Source organism: Cetorhinus maximus, chromosome 3 (assembly GCF_964194155.1).
Source record: "Cetorhinus maximus chromosome 3, sCetMax3.hap1.1, whole genome shotgun sequence".
NCBI classification, from domain to species: domain Eukaryota; kingdom Metazoa; phylum Chordata; class Chondrichthyes; order Lamniformes; family Cetorhinidae; genus Cetorhinus; species Cetorhinus maximus.
The window spans coordinates 66,045,208-66,062,130 of NC_135881.1; the positions used below are offsets into that span (position 1 = coordinate 66,045,208).

Consider the following 16,923-nt stretch of genomic DNA (forward strand, 5'->3'; position numbering starts at 1 on the left):
TTGCGTTAAGTGCAGTAGCGGGTGGGTAAAACAACGTTTTACCCACCGGCCACGATGGCGGGTTTTCACGCCATATCATCCCAAACCCGCCTTATTAGTTATGCACTCCCGGGGAAACATGCTGTTTCTATGCCGGGCAGGGTCTCATTCGCGTCACGCCGGGCGCCATGTTTATTGTCCAGCCGCAAGCACAACGCTCATTGCTTCCAGCTCACTGCACATAAGACATGGCCAGCAAAGGGAAAAAGACCACAGACCCCGTTTCAATGACAGGTCCCTCGAGCGACTGCTGGATGCTGTGGAGGCCCACCGGGATGTCCTGTACCACCGCTCTGGCCGCAGGATGGACAGCAATGTGACCAATCCAGTTTGGAGCTTGGGAGGCGGTGGCAGCAGTGGTCAGCGCCAATGCCCTTCAGAAGAGGCCAGCCACCCAGTGCCGCAAGAGGATGAATGATCTCTTCCGTTCTGCCAGGGTAAGTCACTCTACTCATCACTGTCAACTCACACACTCACAAACCCATCACACATCCACAGGGCCCTCACTCACTGCCAGTTCAAGGGACATTGCCTTTCACTCTCTCACACACACTGTCATTGTCCTCATCCCGTCCACGGGACCATTCACCACCCACACAGGCCAGGCATACTTATCATCTGGCCTGGCAGGCGTCCTGCTTACACTTTCTCCATATCTATCCATGCAGGACAAACTGGCGCACAACAAGAGAGAGAGGTCGCAGACGAATGGTGGAATGCATGAAATCAAGGCCCCCCCAGACTTTGAAAACAGCCATCCAGCTGGCCGGCCACGATCTGGATTGGTCCTGTGCTAATGGTGAGCTCTACCAAGTGAGGATCCAGCAGTACAACATCCATCAGACTGTTAGTGATGTGTCCTGTTTCATAGGCTGCTGCCATTCACTAATTATCTCTCCTTGCTTTCGCAGGCACATCTGCCAAACAGCCGACAGAGTCCATGACCCAGGGCCTCCAATCAAGCCCTGAGGAACCTGGAGGCACCCTCCCTGAAGTCCCGTCACACTGCTCACAGTGCAGAGACACACACCTCGGTGGGACCTAGCTTTAGAATAGGCACGGGATAACAATCTGCTGAGCACATCGCACTGTCTGATCCACAGCAGGTGGCGGCAGGGACTTCCCAGGTCTCCGGCATTCTGACAATTGATGGAGGCCAGAAATTTGCTGAGTCTGAGTCACATGTCGAGCCTCTGGACTCAGTCATGTCACAGTTGCTGGAGCTGCAAAGGCAAGCTCGGGGACACTAGGAATGGATGTCCGCTATACTCCTCAGATTGCAAGGCACGACGGAGGAGTCCGTCTGCCTTCAGGCTGAGGTGATAGCACCGGCATGCCAATGCACTGAGGTCAACACTGGTAGGACGGTGGCTGCCATGGAGACCTTGGTCCAGGATGTCGCTCCTGCATTGCTGCATGGGCTCAACTCCATCGCTGATGCCATAGTTGCCCGACAACAGTGTGTACATGAGAGGGGTGCAGGGCAGCTTGGTCTCATTGCAGCTACCCCTTCCCCTCAAGGAGTCAGCCAGGGGCCCGCGGGCACCCACAGGAAGAAGGATCAGCAGCTGTGCACTCCGGGCCCATCCATCCAGGTGACTCTGGAAGTGACCGGCCATCTGAATCCCCTCTTCCTGTGACCTCAGTAGCTCCAGCTTCACAGGCCGAGGAGGGTGCCACTGCCACACAGCAGGACCCTGAAAGAAGCCCGGGGCCATCCAAGTCTCGGCCCTCCAGAGGACGCCTGCCAAAGTCATCACAGGCAGGGCGCCACAGTCAGCAGGCTGCTTCCACCTCCACTGTGGATGTCCGGGGAGCACCAAGACGTAGCAGCAGGGTTAGGAAAGTTAAGGAGAATCAGCTGCATAGCCTGTGCACGGGTGTTAATCACTTACTGTTCATTATTGTCAATAAACTCTTAAGAATGTCTTCCTGCCTTTGGCTCCTTGTTCTGATGAGCAGTATTCTTGTCACTCAGATCTGAAACCTTTCTGCACAAGATAAAGGCAGGTGTCTCAGTCCAGGGCCTCTTCCCCGTGCTCTGTGCAGCCTTCAGACCAAAGTGATTGTCTGGCCGCACACTCCCTGGAAACATTACTGATGCCTGCACCTCAGCGGTGCTTGTCATTACTGCCAGAATGTAGTGGGCAGGTGCAACAGAGTTCTCTCATTCTCTCCATGTGCTCTCAGAACCTTTAAGGAGGGACTGGCCCCTGGGACCACTGATGCTGTGCTCCAGTTCTTGAAGGGCTCAGGTGCTGAAGGCGGACAAAGCATCAGTTGCTTCTAAAGTTTCTTGGCTGCGTGTCTTTGATATGACCCTGATCACGGAGGGCAAACAAGCTGCCCTTGGGCAGTCAGCAGTCAGACATTCTCAGAGGCTATGTAAAGATTTATGGCGTGTCCTCACTGCATGTCATCATTGTCATGAAGAGATTTTAATGTATATAATGTTATTGGAAATTATTTTTTTTAAATAGAGGTTTAGTCTGTGGGAGACTTATAAAGAAGGCAAATGCACATGGGATACAGGGTAATTTGATAAGGTGGGTTCAAAATTGGCTTAGCTGTAAGAGACAGAGGGTGATGACAGAAGGCTGTTTTAGTGACTGGAAGCCAGTATCCAGTGGCGTACCACAGGGATCTGTGCTGGGTCCCCTATTATTCGTCATTTATATAAACGACATAGATGACTATTTGGGGGTTAGGATTAGTAATTTTGTGGATGACACAAAGATTGGCCGAGTGGTTAACAGTGAGGTTGAGTGTCTTGGGCTACAGGAAGATATTGACGGGATGGTCAAATGGGCAGATAAGTGGCAGATGGAATTTAACCCTGAAAAGTGTGAGGTGATACACTTTGGAAGGAGTAACTTGACAAGGGTGTATTCAATGAACAGCATGATACTAGGAAGTTCTGAGGAACAAAGTGACCTTGGCGTGTGTGTCCATAGATCTCTGAAGGCAGAGGGACATGTTAGTGGGATAGTGAAAAAGGCATATGGGATACTTGCCTTTATCAATCGAGGCATAGATTACAAAAGTAGGGAGATCATGTTGGAGTTGTATAGAACCTTGGTGAGGCCACAGCCAGAGTACTGTGTGCAGTTCTGGTCACCACATTATAGGAAAGATGTGATTACACTGGAGGGGGTGCAGAGGAGATTCACCAGGATGTTGCCTGGGATGAAACATTTATGTTATGAAGAGAGGTTGGATAGACTTGGTTGTTTTTGTTGGAGCAGAGAAGACTGAGGGGCGACCTGATCGTACAAGATTATGAGGGGCATGGGCAGGGTGGATAGGGAGTAGCTGTTCCCCTTAGTTGAAGGGTCAGTCATGAGGGGACATAAGTTCAAGGTGAGGGGCAGGAGGTTTAGGGGGGGATGTGAGAAAAAACCTTTTTACCCAGAGGGTGGTGACGGTCTGGGATGCACTGCCTGGGAAGGTGGTGGAGGCAGGTTGCCTCACACCCTTTAACAAGTACCTGGATGACCACTTGGCACGTCATAACATTCAAGGCGATGGGCCAAGTGCTGGTAAATGGGATTAGGTAGGTAGGTAGGTCAGGTGTTTCTCACGTGTCGGTGTAGACTCGATGGGCCGAAGGGTCTCTTCTGCACTGTGACTCTGTGATTCTTTGTGCCTGTATGTCTTAATTGGATTAAAGGCAGCTAGTCTGGGTGCTTTGATGTATAGTTGTATTGAGATGTAAGCCGAAGGTAAAGAGTACATTTGCATTTTGTTGAATAAACTATTCAAAGACTGGGGGTAAAATCTCACACCTAGCTAGGAGACACCAAACAATGTTTATATTACTAATAAAATTTGCATTGGAAAGCGGTTTTATTGTTAGGAGCGGCAGAGTTCAAAGGTGATACAATGATGATTTGCATTCAAAGGGAAAGGATGGGTATAACAGAAAGGAGTTTGCGTGTGCAGGGCAGAGGCATGTAATATCTAAGCAGCTGTAAGCCTACAATTGTGTGAAAAGGAACCAAATTGAAAGGAACCTCATTTTGAATTTGTGAGGTGAAAAATGCTTTGCCTGGTGTCTGTTTAAGTCTACTGGTTATTGTTGCTTTAGTGGGGATTAATTTGGGAATTTGTTGAAAGTTATGATAGTAGTAATTTGTCAGTATGTGTATGTGTTTAATACCTTATTGTAAATTAATAAATGTTTCATTTAGTTTGATATAAAAACCTCTGGAGGCTTGATGGGTTCATTTCTGAATTCAGAGTTGTATCTCAAACATACCAATTGAAAATATAGGCTATGACAGTTGTTTAAAGTTTCCCTCTGGGATTTTAAACAACAGTCTTTACCAACTGCTGTGTCATAACAAATGGGGGCTTATCTGGGATAGTATTTATAATTCCTTGATTGGTTTGGAATTGGTGAATCTTAAGGTTACGAGTGTGAGAAGCACTTTGAATTCAGAAGTTGGTGAGTTATTTTAGAAGTGGTGAGACTGAAAGATGGCTTTGGCAAATGCTAAGACTTGTCTTGGAGTAGAAGATAAAACTCTGATTGGGTTGGAAAAAGCAACCAAGAGTAAATTAACAGAGTTGGCAGATAAGTTAAAATTGGGGCTACCTGTGGGGGCTAGGAAAGCAGATATAACTAAAAGCATAGCACAGCATCTACAGTTGGAAGTGAAACTTGACACTGGTGAGTGATAGGTGGAGGTCGTGAGACTTCAGTTTGAACTGAAAAAAACTTGAATTAGAAGGAAAGGACAGAGAAATGAAATTTAAAAGGGAGCATGCAGAAAGGCAGGAGAGAGAAAGAATACAGGAAAGGGAATTAGAAATTGTGAAGATAGAGAGAGAGAAAAGAGAAAAAGAGAGAGAGAGAATTCCAACTGAAAATGTTGGCAGTTAAAATAGATGCCAGTAGGGACTCATCTCCAGAGTCGAACCCAGTGGAGAGATGTTTAAATTTGTACAAGCTCTTCCAAAGTTTGAGGGAAAAGATATTGAAGCATTCTTTATTTCATTTGAGAAGCTAGATAAATAGCTGAAATGGCTACAGGAAATCTGGACATTATTATTACACTCTAATTTAGTCAGTAGAGCGCATTGAGGTATATGCTTCACTATCAGAAGAAACGTCGGTGAATTATGATGTGGTGAAAAAGGCTATTTTGAGTGCATATGAGTTAGTTTCTGAAGCATACAGGCAAAAATTTAGGAATATGAGAAAACAGCCTGGGCAAACTTATATCAAGTTTGAAAGAGCAAAACCAAGTAATTTTGACTGATAGATACGGGCGTTAAAAATAGAGACAACGTATACCGCTCTGGTTTCCTGAAGCCATACCTTTAAGAAATATTACAACTAAGAGGATTGTGTAGGAATTAATTAAATTTTTTACAAGATACTGTTTACCTAAGGAAATACAATGAGATCAGGGTTAAAATTTCATGTCTCAGCTGTTTAAGGAAGTAATGAACAGTTTGGGGATAAAACAGTTTAAATCAACAGTTTAAATCATCCTGAGTCATAAGGAGCTTTGGAAAGATGGCATCAAACTTTAAAAACTATGATGAGAGTGTACTATCAGGATTATCCACAGGATTAGGATACAGGAATTCCATTTTTGTTATTTTCTATTAGAGATGCTCCTAATGCACCGACTGGTTTTAGCCCCTTTGAACTAGTTTATGGTCATGAGGTAAGGGGACCATTGAAATTGATTCATGAGAAATTGGTGGGTCAAAATTCAAAAACTGTTCTCCTGGATTACGTATCAAATTTAAGGGAAAGATTGAACAGAGCATGTGAGTTGGCATTTAAAGGCATCTCAGCAAGTGATGAAAGTGAAGGCAGATAAGAAAGCTAAAGCTCACAGTTTTGTTTCTGGAGAGATAGCACTAGTTTTGTTACCAGTACTAAGTAATCAATTAAATGCAAGAATTAATGGGCCTTACAGGACTGAAAATAAATTGAGTGAAGTAAATTATGTGATAAATACTCCAGAAAGAAGCTGAGGGTGTGTCATGTAAATATGCTTAAAAGGTACTTTGACCGGGAAGAGGAACAAAAAGAGATATTAGTAATGGTGGGTGATTAAAAAGAGGTAGATGTGCAGGACTCTGAAATTGATTTTTCTCTACTTAAATTCGATAATGAGGGGGTGCTTAAAATTTAAATTAAATATTGAGTTACCTTCCAAACAAGTGTTAAATTGATTTGGAAAAGCTATTACAGTCACACAAACCTATTTGTGGAAATAAGTTGAGGAAGGCAGATTTAGCTATACATGATGTCTCTGTACAAGTTTCATCTTCAATAAGGCAACATCCTTATAGATTAAATCCAGCAAAGTTATCACAAGTACAAAAAGAAATTGATTTCATGCTTGAAAATGATATCATTGAGTCTAGTTGCAGTAACTGGAGTTCGCCTATTATATTGGTACCAAAACCAGATGGAACACACAGATTATGTGTGGACTATCGAAAGGTGAATGCAGTGACAAAAGCGGATTTAAATCCCATACCATGGTTGGAAGATTGCATTGAGAAAGTGGGACAATTGAAATTTATCACAAAGATTGACTTGCTAAAAGGATATTGGCAGTTACCATTGTCGGAGACAGCAAAGGAGACATCAACTTTTGTAACGCCAAGTGGCCAAGTCATGCCATTTGGTATGAATAATGAACCTGCAACATTTCAAAGACTGACAAATAAAGTAATTGCAGGTGTAAGTATTTGTGCTGTTCATATTGATGATCTAATAGTTTTCAGTCAGACATGGGAGGAGCATTTACAGAATCTGGAAGAATTATTTATTCGACTACAAGAAGGTAATTTGGTGATGAACTTGGCTAAAAGTGAATTTGCAAAAGCGCAAGTTACGTATCTAAGCCATACCATTGGACATGGTAAGATGGCTCCGAGAGCTGCGAAAGTCAAGGCTATTGCGGATTTCCCTGTGCCTACAACAAAACAAGATGTTTTGAGATTTCTGGGCATGAGTGGGTTTTACCAGAAATTTGTACCAAATTTTAGCTGAGTGGTTGCTCCACTGACTGAACTATTGAAACAGAACAAAACGTTTCAATGGACCCTGGAGTGTCAGAAGTCATTCGATAGTTTGAAAATTGTATTAACTACAACACCAGTTTTGGCAGTACCCAATTATGCCAAGCAATGCAAGTTGGTCGTTGATGCAAGCGATATAGGCGTTGGGGCCATACTGTTACAAAACGATGACACTGGAATTAAAAAACCGATAGTGTATTTTTCACAGAAACTGAATGTGCAACAGAGATCGAAAAAGAGACCTTGGGTTTGGTGGTAGCATTGCAGCATTTTGAAATTTATGTTGCAAACAATTAATCAGAAACAATTGTTTATATAGACCACAATCCTTTGAAGTTTGTGGACAAATTTCGAGACAAAAGTGCAAGACTTTTCAGGTGGAGTCTATTATTACAACCATTTAATCTACGGATTATACATGTTGCTGGTAGTGTGATATGGGTTATTAAAAATGAAGCCGTCTTTTAAGATTATGGTGGTTCATTTTTCGATAGGAAGGGGGAATGTCTTGAAGAGATGTTAATGTATATAATGTTATTGGAAATTATTTTTTAAAAATAGAGATTTAGTCTTTGGGTGTGTCTGTGTGTGTCTTAATTGGATTAAAACCAGCTAGTCTGGGTGCTTTGATGTGTAGTAGTTTTGAGATGTAAACAATAAAGTAAAGAGTACATTTGCATTTTGTTGAATAACCCTTCAAAGACTGGGGGTGAAATCTTGCACCTAGCTAAGAGACACCAAGCAATGTTTATATTACTAATAAAATTGGTACTATGAAAGGGGTTTTATTATTAGAAGAGGTGGAGTTCAAAGGGCCTGGTGATACAAAGAGAATTTGCCTTCAAAGGGAAAGTATGGGTATAACAGAAAGGAGTTTGCATGTGCAGGGCAGAGGCATGTAATATCTAAGCAGCTGTAAGCCTACAACTGTCTGAAAAGGAACCAAATTGAAAGGAACTTCATTTTGAATTTGTAAAGTGAAAGATGCTTTGCCTGGTATCTGTTTAAGCCTATTGTTTATTGTTGCCTTCATGGAGATTAATTTGGGAATTTGTTAAAAGTTCTGATGGTAGTAATTTGTAGACATGTGTATGTGATTAATACCTTGTTGTAAATTAATAAATGTTTCATTTAGTTTGATATAAAAACCTCTGGAGGTGTGGTGGGTTGATTTCCGAATTCAGTTACATCTCAAACATACCAATTGAAAATATAGGTTATGACAGTTGTTTAAAGTTTCCCTCTGGGATTTTACATAACAGTCTTTACCAACTGCTATGTCATAACAGTCATCATCCTCCCGCAATCAAACGACTATAAGGGCCTCCACTGCATTTTCATGACAGGAGCATTCTCACAGAGGTTATTTGTGCTGCCATAAGCCAGACTGGAGTCAAACGTTCACAAATGGGCTGTGAGGATCTATGGGGTCATCTCACTGCATGTCATCATCATCCTCCTCAAATCTAGCAGCTATGAGAGCCTCTGAGCACGCCTGCCTCGTCTAGCCAGTACGAGGGCCTCATCCCTGTCATCGTCACCTCCGAGGACCTCCTCACCCTCACCCCGTCGGCATCCTCCTCATCGGAGCAGATGTGCAGCTCCTCCTTCTCATCCTCAGCCAGCTTATCTCCCCGTTGGAGCGCCAGATTGTAAAGGCCGCATTAGACACCACCGATGCGTGACACCTCCTGTGGACTATATTGCAGGGCTCCACCTGACCGGTCCAGGACTGGACCCTCATCTTCAGCATCCTGATGGTCTGTTGCACCACGTTGCGACTGCATCATGAGCTTCATTATACCGTCGCTCTGCTGCAGTCTGAGGCCGCTGCTCAGTGTCATCAGCCACGTCCTCTGCAGGTAGCCCCTGTCCCCGAGGAGCCATCTCTGCAACTTTTGTGGACCCTGGAAGACTCCAGGGATCTGTGACAGACTGAGGATGTAGGCATCGTGCACACTCCCTGCAAACTGTGCGCGCACCTGCAGGATGTGTTTCTGGTGGTCGCATACTAGCTGCACATTCAGTGAGTGGAATCCCTTGCTGTTGATGTATTCCACCGTGTGCAGTGATGGAGACCTGAGCGCCACATGGGTGCAGTCGATCGCACCCTTAACCTGTGGGAATACCGAGATATGGGCGAATCCAATGGCCCTTGCATCCTGGCTGTCCCGGTCCTGGGCAAAATGCACAAAGTTGTGTGCCCTTGAGAAGATGGCATCCGTGACCTCATGGTTGCGTTTGTGGTTGGCGGCTTGTGATATCCCGCAGAGGTCACCTATTGAGCCCTGGAGCCCTGAAAGGAACCAATGGCATAGAAATTGAGCGCCATGGTCACTTTCACAGCCATTGGCAGTGGATGCCCTCCATGTCCCCTTGACGCCAAGTCCTGCAATAAGTGGCAGATGTGAGTGGCCAGGTCCCTAGACATGTGCAGTCATCAGCGACACAGGTTTTTGGTCATCTGCAGGAATGACAGGCAGCATCTATAGACCCTGGGTGTCGCGTGGTGCCAACCAGCCATGGCTCACTGTCGCTCCTGGGCAGCGTGTGCGGGAATCCCAGCAGCCCCTTCTTCCTGAGGTTGCTGCTCCTGCTTTTGCGCAGCCAGGAGCCTCACTCGCTCTCTCCTCCATGTTCTTCATTCCCTGTTGGCCATCAGGCATACAGCTAGGTGACAAGGCTGCATGCTCCTGGTATGGTCCTCCTGTGGCATGAAAGAGAGAGACGTGGTTAGCATGGGTGTACTTAGGGCCTCTCCTGGCCCTGTGTGTCCGCCCCTTAGTGCTTTCCGGAGAGTGCTGGCCACTCCTTGGGTGGCCACAGATGAGTGCGCTGCATGGCTACCCTGTCAGCCTGCGACATGGGGGAGACAGGTTCTAACTGGCTTGCTAAGATTGCAAGGGACATTAAGCGTGTCCAGCAGTGACTGCTACATGGTCAGCATTGTCGAGGGTATTGTACAACATCTGCAGTGCAACTGCTCTGTGGTCCAGAAAAGTGGTCGCTGACTCGCGGTCTGTGCTGGTGGAGGGGGGGTTGGGGGGTTGGGGGGTAGGGGGGGTAAGGTCTGGAGCGCTTGGTGGCACTTCGGTGTCTCCGCATTGCTTGCGTGGGTAGGCAGGCTAGGAGCCTAACCCCAGTCATATCACTGTGGCTGTGCCTGAACTGTCTCAGTCGCAGAGGAGTGGTCAGTTTATACAGGTATCCCTACTGCCTGGCCATTTCCCTTGCCTACCCTGCCTCCCACCTTGATTTCTTGTGCATGGGATCCAACGCCAGGGCAGCAGTTGCCCCCCACCGCTGATGTCAGTAACAGTCACCTCTGAGGCTGGGCAGTAGCTGCTCCTGGAAACCACCCTCCCCCAAAAACATTCACCTCTGAGGCAGGGCAGCACTTCCCCCGGGCCCCCAGGCACCCGTGAAGCCTGCAAAGCAACCGGCGACCATGGCAAGCTGAGGAAAATGATGCTGTTCACTCACTTGTGTTCCCCCAAAGTGAAGGCCACCAAGTGCACGTTGCCTCTGTGCTGCTGTGAAACACATTGATGTGCTTTCCCGCCGATGTGGACGGATGATCCAGTGTGGTCCAAGAGCCTGGCTGGATGGCCTTTTAATGTTATGCTGATGTATTACAATGAGCTCCTTGATGACCGTTGGCGGGAAATTTGGCCTGCCATCGGCGGGCTAAGTGGATGATCACAGTTCCACGCTAGTGGCATGGAAAAGTCCGCCCCTATTCTCCAGCGGCTTGTTTGGAGTCTTGGGGCAACAATTAATGAAAAATAATGGGCTTCAAAATCCTTTTGGCAGGGAGGGCCAAGATGGCCATTTCTTTAAAGTTGCCATTTGGTGAAGTGAAATTATTCCTTGGAAGGGAACCTGGCACATCCTGAGCCAGCTGGTGACTGCTGGTGTTCCCAAGATATTCAGCAGGGCGATGCAGTGGGGTAAAAGCAGTGAGGTAGTGACATATAATAATTGTTTTAGAATTGGTTATAGTAATCCAGAGACCCAGGGTAATGCTCTGGGGACCCGGGTTCGAAACCTGCCACAGCAAATAGTGGAATTTGAACCCAATAAAAATCTGGATTTAAAAGTCTGATGATAACCACGGGACCCACCTGGTTCATTAATGTCCTTTAGGGAGGGAAATCTCCTTACCTGGTCGGCCTACATGTGACTCCATGTGTTCAATTGTTAACTGCCCTCTGAAATGGCCAAGCAAGCCACTCAGTTGTGTCAAAAAGCCAAAAAGGAATGAAACTGGATGGACCATCCGGCTTTGACCTAGGCACTGGAAACAATGGCAAACTCACCCCTGTTGACCCTGCAAAGCTCTGCTTACTAACATTTGGGGGCTAGTGCCAAAATTGGGAGAGCTGTTGAACAGACTAGTCAAGCAACAGCCTGACGTAGTCGTACTCGGGGAATCATGCTTTACAGATAATGTCCCAGACACCACCATCACCATCCATGGGTACGTCCTGTCCCACTGGTAGGACAGACCCAGCAGAGGTAGCGGCTCAGTAGTATACAGTCAGGAGGGTGTTGCCTTGGGAGTCCTCAACATTGACACCAGACCCCATGAAATCTCATGGCATCAAACATGGGCAAGGAAACTCCTGCTGATTACCAAGTCCCACATACACCATTTGGAGGCCCTGAGGATGGCAAGGGCACAGAATGTACTCTGGGTGGGGAACTTCAATGTCCATCACCAAGAGCGGCTCGATAATACATCTACTGACCAAACTGGGCGAGTCCTAAAGGACAAAGCTCCTAGACTGGGTCTGCGGCATGTGGTTAGGGAACTAACAAGAGGGAAAAACATGATCTCATCCTCACCAACCTGCCTGATACTTCATGACAGTATTGGTAGGAGTGACCACTACACAATCATTGTGGAGATGAAGTCCCATCTTCACATTGAGATACCCTCCATGGTGTTGTGTGGCTCTACCACCATGCTAAGTGGGATGAATTTTGAACAGATCTAGCAACTCAAGACTGGACAACCATGAGGTGATGTGGGCCATCAGTACAATCTGTAACCTCATGGCCCAGCATATCTCCCACTGTACCATTACCACCATGCCAGGTGATCAACCCTGGTTCAATGAAGAATGCAGGGGGGCATGTCAGGAGCAGCATCAGGCAAACCTAAAAATGAGGTGTCAACCTGGTGGAGCTATGACTTGGGCTACTTGGGTGACAAACAGCATAAGCTGCAAGCAATAGACAGAGCTAAGGGATTCCACAACCTGTGTATCAGATCTAAATCATGCAGTCCTGCCACATCCAGTCATGAATTATACAACACACTTGAGGAGGAAGCTCCACAAATATCCCCATCCCCAATGATGGGGGAGCCTAGCCCATAAGTTCAAAAGATAAGGCTGAAGCATTTGCAACAATCTTCAGCCAGAGGTGCCAAGTGATGACCCATCTCTACCTTCTCCGGAGGTCCTCAGCATCACAGATGTCAGTCTTCAGCCAATTTGATTCACTCCACGTGATATCAAGAAACGGCTCAAGGCACTGGATATTGCAAAGGTTATGGGCCCTGATGATATTCTGGCAATAGTACTGAAGACTTGTGCTTGAGAACTTACAATGGAACAACCTGTTCCAGTACAGCTACAACATTGGCATTTACCCCGCAATGTGGAAAATTGCCCAGTTATGTCCTATACAGAAAAAGCAGAACAAATCCAACCTGGCCAATTACTGCCCCATCAGACTACTCTCCATCATCAATAAAGTGATGGAAGGCATCATCAACAGTGCTACCTCATTACAGCCTTGGTTCAAACATGGACAAAACATCTGAACTCCAGAAATGAGGTAAGAGTGGCTGCCCTTGACATTGTGGTTGTGGTTGTTGGAGGTCAATCATCTCAGTTCCAGGACATCACTGCACGAGTTCCTCAGGATAGTGTTCCTGGCCCAACCATCTTCAGCTGCTTCATCAATGACCTTCCTTCCATCTTAAAGTAATAATTGGGATGTTCGCTGATGATTGCACAATGTACAGCACCATCTATGACTCCTCAGATACTGAAGCAGTCCATGTCCAAATGCAGCAAGGCCTGGACAATATCCAGGCTTAGGCTGACAAGAGGCAAGTAACATTTGCACCACACAAGTGCTGGGCAATGACCGTCTCCAACAGGAGAGAATCCAACCAATCCCACTTGACGTTCAATGGCATTACCATCACTAAATTCCTCACTATCAACATGCTGGGGGTTACCATTGGCTAGAAACTGAACTGGACTAGTCATATAAATACTGTGGCTACATGAGCAGGTCAGAGGCTAGGAATCCTGCGGCGAGTAACTCACTTCCTGACTCCCCAAAGCCTGTCCACTATCTACAAGACACAAGTCAGGAGTGTGGTGGAATACTCTCCACTTGCCTGGATGAGTGCAGCTCCAACAACACTCAAGAAGCTTGACACCATCCATCCAAAGCAGCCCACTTTATTGGCACCCCATCCTCAAACATTCACTCCCTCCACCACCGACACACAGTGGCAGCAGTGTGTACCATTTTCAAGATGCACAGCAAGAACTCACCAAAGTTCCTTAGATAGCACCTTATTTGCTTGTTAAATAAGTTCCTGACCACTACCATCTGGAAGGACAAGTGCAGCAGGCACATGGGAACCCCACCACCTGGAAATTTCCCTCCAAGCCACTCACCATCCTGACTTGGAAATTTATCACCGTTCCTTCACTATCACTGGGTTATCCTGGAACTCCCTCCCTAACAGCACTGTGGATGTACCTACACCACATGGACTGCAGTGCTTCAAGAAGGCAGCTCACCATTACCTTTACAATGCCCACATCCCATGAATGAATAAAAAAGAACATTGATGTGTCCTCACTTTACTGAAGGCCCATTTCTTCTGCCTCCATGCACTGATCACTCAAACCTCAGTAGGGTAAGTGGTGTGGCTGTATTTGGGCATTTGTATCTAGAAGTGGTCTCTGGAGATGTTCTAAGGATCTGAACTTATGTGAATTTGGTTTATTTCTATCATTTTTTGTTTGTGCAAGTCCATGGCACAAAGTAACATTTTACGCAGAAGGCTGCAAGGATGACATGGGAAAAACAAATACTATACTGTTGCAGGAGTGAATTGTCTTTTGTAGCACTGTGTATTGAACATTTAGCAGGAAGTTTATTTTCTTATTAATGTCTGGTGAGAATTTATGTAAATAAGCGTCAATGGTAATTAATGCCCTCTTCCCATTTCCTGTATCTCATTCTTAAGAATAAGGCAGATAAATTGTTAACACAGTTGTATTTTGCATTATTTTACATTCAAAACTTGCTCTAAGTTAGAATTGACTGCAGTTATGTTCTCTCCCCACAATTAGGAGCAGTATACAATTATTAATTTTCTGATTTTGTTCTGTTGACTCAAACGAGGTTGATGCTGGCACTGGATCCTACAAAATCAAAATGCTCCACTTCTCAGTCCTGATATCCTTCAGCCCATAAAAATCACTCAGATTCCCAACAATTGGCAGTTGAGATGTTATCAGTGACACTACTAGGTAATGGGAAACTTATGCTATTAATACTCACCAGCATGAGCCAAGCTTAAGGCCCATAAGCGAAGGTATGAGGCAGTGTTTGACACACAGCCTAGGCAGTATTCAATAGTATGGATAGCCTGTTGTACAAAGATATCGCCAAAGCTGAACTGTTGAGTTAAATGTAATAAATATGCATTCATATCTCAATATGAGCAATGCAGCAAGCACTTTAAAACATCAGTAAATTAATATGGAATACTTGTAGAATTTTATAACTTTAATATTACATGCGAGTGATCTTTTGTAAGTTAATGATATAGTTGCACATTGGGAAAACTAACTTTTTTAAAATAATGTTCTTACACTGTATTGCAAAGTGGCCTTAGATGTAGAAGAGATTAGTTAGAAAGTGGGCTTAACGTGGGAAAAGTGTTAACATATGATTGACTAAAGTCTGAGCTTTTCACAGAAACATCTATATTGTGAGTATCCATTAATGTTTAGTAAATGCTAATAAACTTACTATTGATTGATATGACCATCTTACCTTACCCTTCCATGATAATTTACCTTTTCTTCCTCCCAATGGCTCTTGTCTCTTTCCCCATTAATTTCTGCCTCAGTGTGCTCAGACTGGAGGATAGAAACTTTTGAGTTGTCACACAGGAGTACCTTAATAGGAGAACCATTTAAATTCTCAAAATTCATTAACAATTTGTACATTTACTCATAAGGCTGCATTAAGATAAAATAATGTGATAATATGAGTAAATCAAAATTAATTGATAAAAGAATATTACTTATTATATCATTGTAGTTTATTCAGAAATTATTCTGGGCTCTTTCAATTGCACAGTAGCGTTTGTGGGTTCCAATCTCTGCTAAAACTATGATCAATCAGAAATGTATGGCAAGGGGGCAAGGGGAAAGTGGGCTGCTTGGCCAAGTGTGTAGGTTTGAATTACCTCAGCAGTGCTTAGGTGGAAGGGCCACAGGCCGGTTGGCTCCAAAATCTTATGTGTGCTCAGTGGAAATGGGTGGGTCGGGGGAGGGGGCTGTTGTGATTACTACATTTCTGCTTATTGCAGGGCGTAGTTTAGTGTGTGTTGAGAAGTTCCTTCCATTATAAGTGCTCATTGTGGAAGGATGGCCAGGGACTGGTGGGAGAGGGGTGAAACTGGGGCAGGTGACACAATGGTCCTGTTTATTGTAGCCTTGTGGTGTGATCCTAGAATTTCTGCTGAGGGGCAGGAATGCATCTTTAGTTTGTGTTCAGTGAAGCTCAACGCAAACTGGAGGTACAGCACCTCATCTTCCGACTAGGCACTTTACAGCCTTCCGGAATGAATATTGAGTTCGACAACTTTAGATCTTGAACTTCCTTCTCCATCCCCACCCCCTTTCCGTTTCTTCCCCCTCCCTTTTGTTTTTTCCAATAATTTATATAGATTTTTCTTTTCCCACCTATTTCCATTATTTTTAAATGTATTCCACCCATCGTTTATTTCACCCCACCCCCACTAGAGCTACCTTGCTTGTCCTGCTCTCCACTCTTAATTAGCACATTCTTTTAGATAATATCACCACCTTCAACACCTCTTTGTTCTTTTGTCTGTGACATCTTTTGGTTATCTCCTCCTATCACTGCTTGCTTGTCCCAACAACACCACCCCCTTCCCACCCCCCCCTTAAACCAGCTTATAGAACACCTGCGGTCTGTCCGCAAGAAAGACCCAAACCTCCCTGTCGCTTGCCATTTTAACACTCCACCCTGTTCTCTTGCCAACATGTCTGTCCTTGGCTTGCTGCATTGTTCCAGTGAAGCCCAACGCAAACTGGAGGAACAGCACCTCATCTTCCGACTAGGCACTTTACAGCCCTCCGGGCTGAATATTGAATTCAACAACTTTAGATCTTAAACTCCCCCTCCCCCCATCCCCACCCCGTTTCTTCCCCCCCCCCCCCCCCCCCGCTTTTTTTCAATAATTTATATAGATTCTTCTTTCCCCACCTATTTCCATTATTTTTAAATCTAAAACTAAAACCTCTAGTCTTTCCACCCCACCCCCACTAGAGCTGTACTTTGAATATCCTGTCTTCCATTCTTAATTAGCACTTTTCTCAGACAAAGACCACCACCTTCAACACCTCTTTGACCCTTTTGTCTGTGACATCTTTTGATTATCTGCTCATCTCCACAATCATCACACCACACCCTCAATGTGTCTCTTCCCCCCCCCACCACCCACCTTAAACCAATTTATATTTCTCCTTTCTT

At 45.2% G+C, this 16,923-nt stretch overlaps 1 protein-coding gene across 1 annotated transcript in view; it reads right to left on the reverse strand.

Moving 5' to 3' along the window:
* The window catches only part of LOC144674102 (V-type proton ATPase 116 kDa subunit a 1-like), a 215,139-nt gene that overhangs the window by 10,422 nt on the left and 187,794 nt on the right, over positions 1 to 16,923 (reverse strand). Inside the window, exon 17 of the mRNA XM_078535614.1 lies at positions 14,695 to 14,812. Coding sequence (XP_078391740.1) covers positions 14,695 to 14,812 — 118 coding nt within the window. The remainder of the gene's footprint in view (positions 1 to 14,694; positions 14,813 to 16,923) is intronic.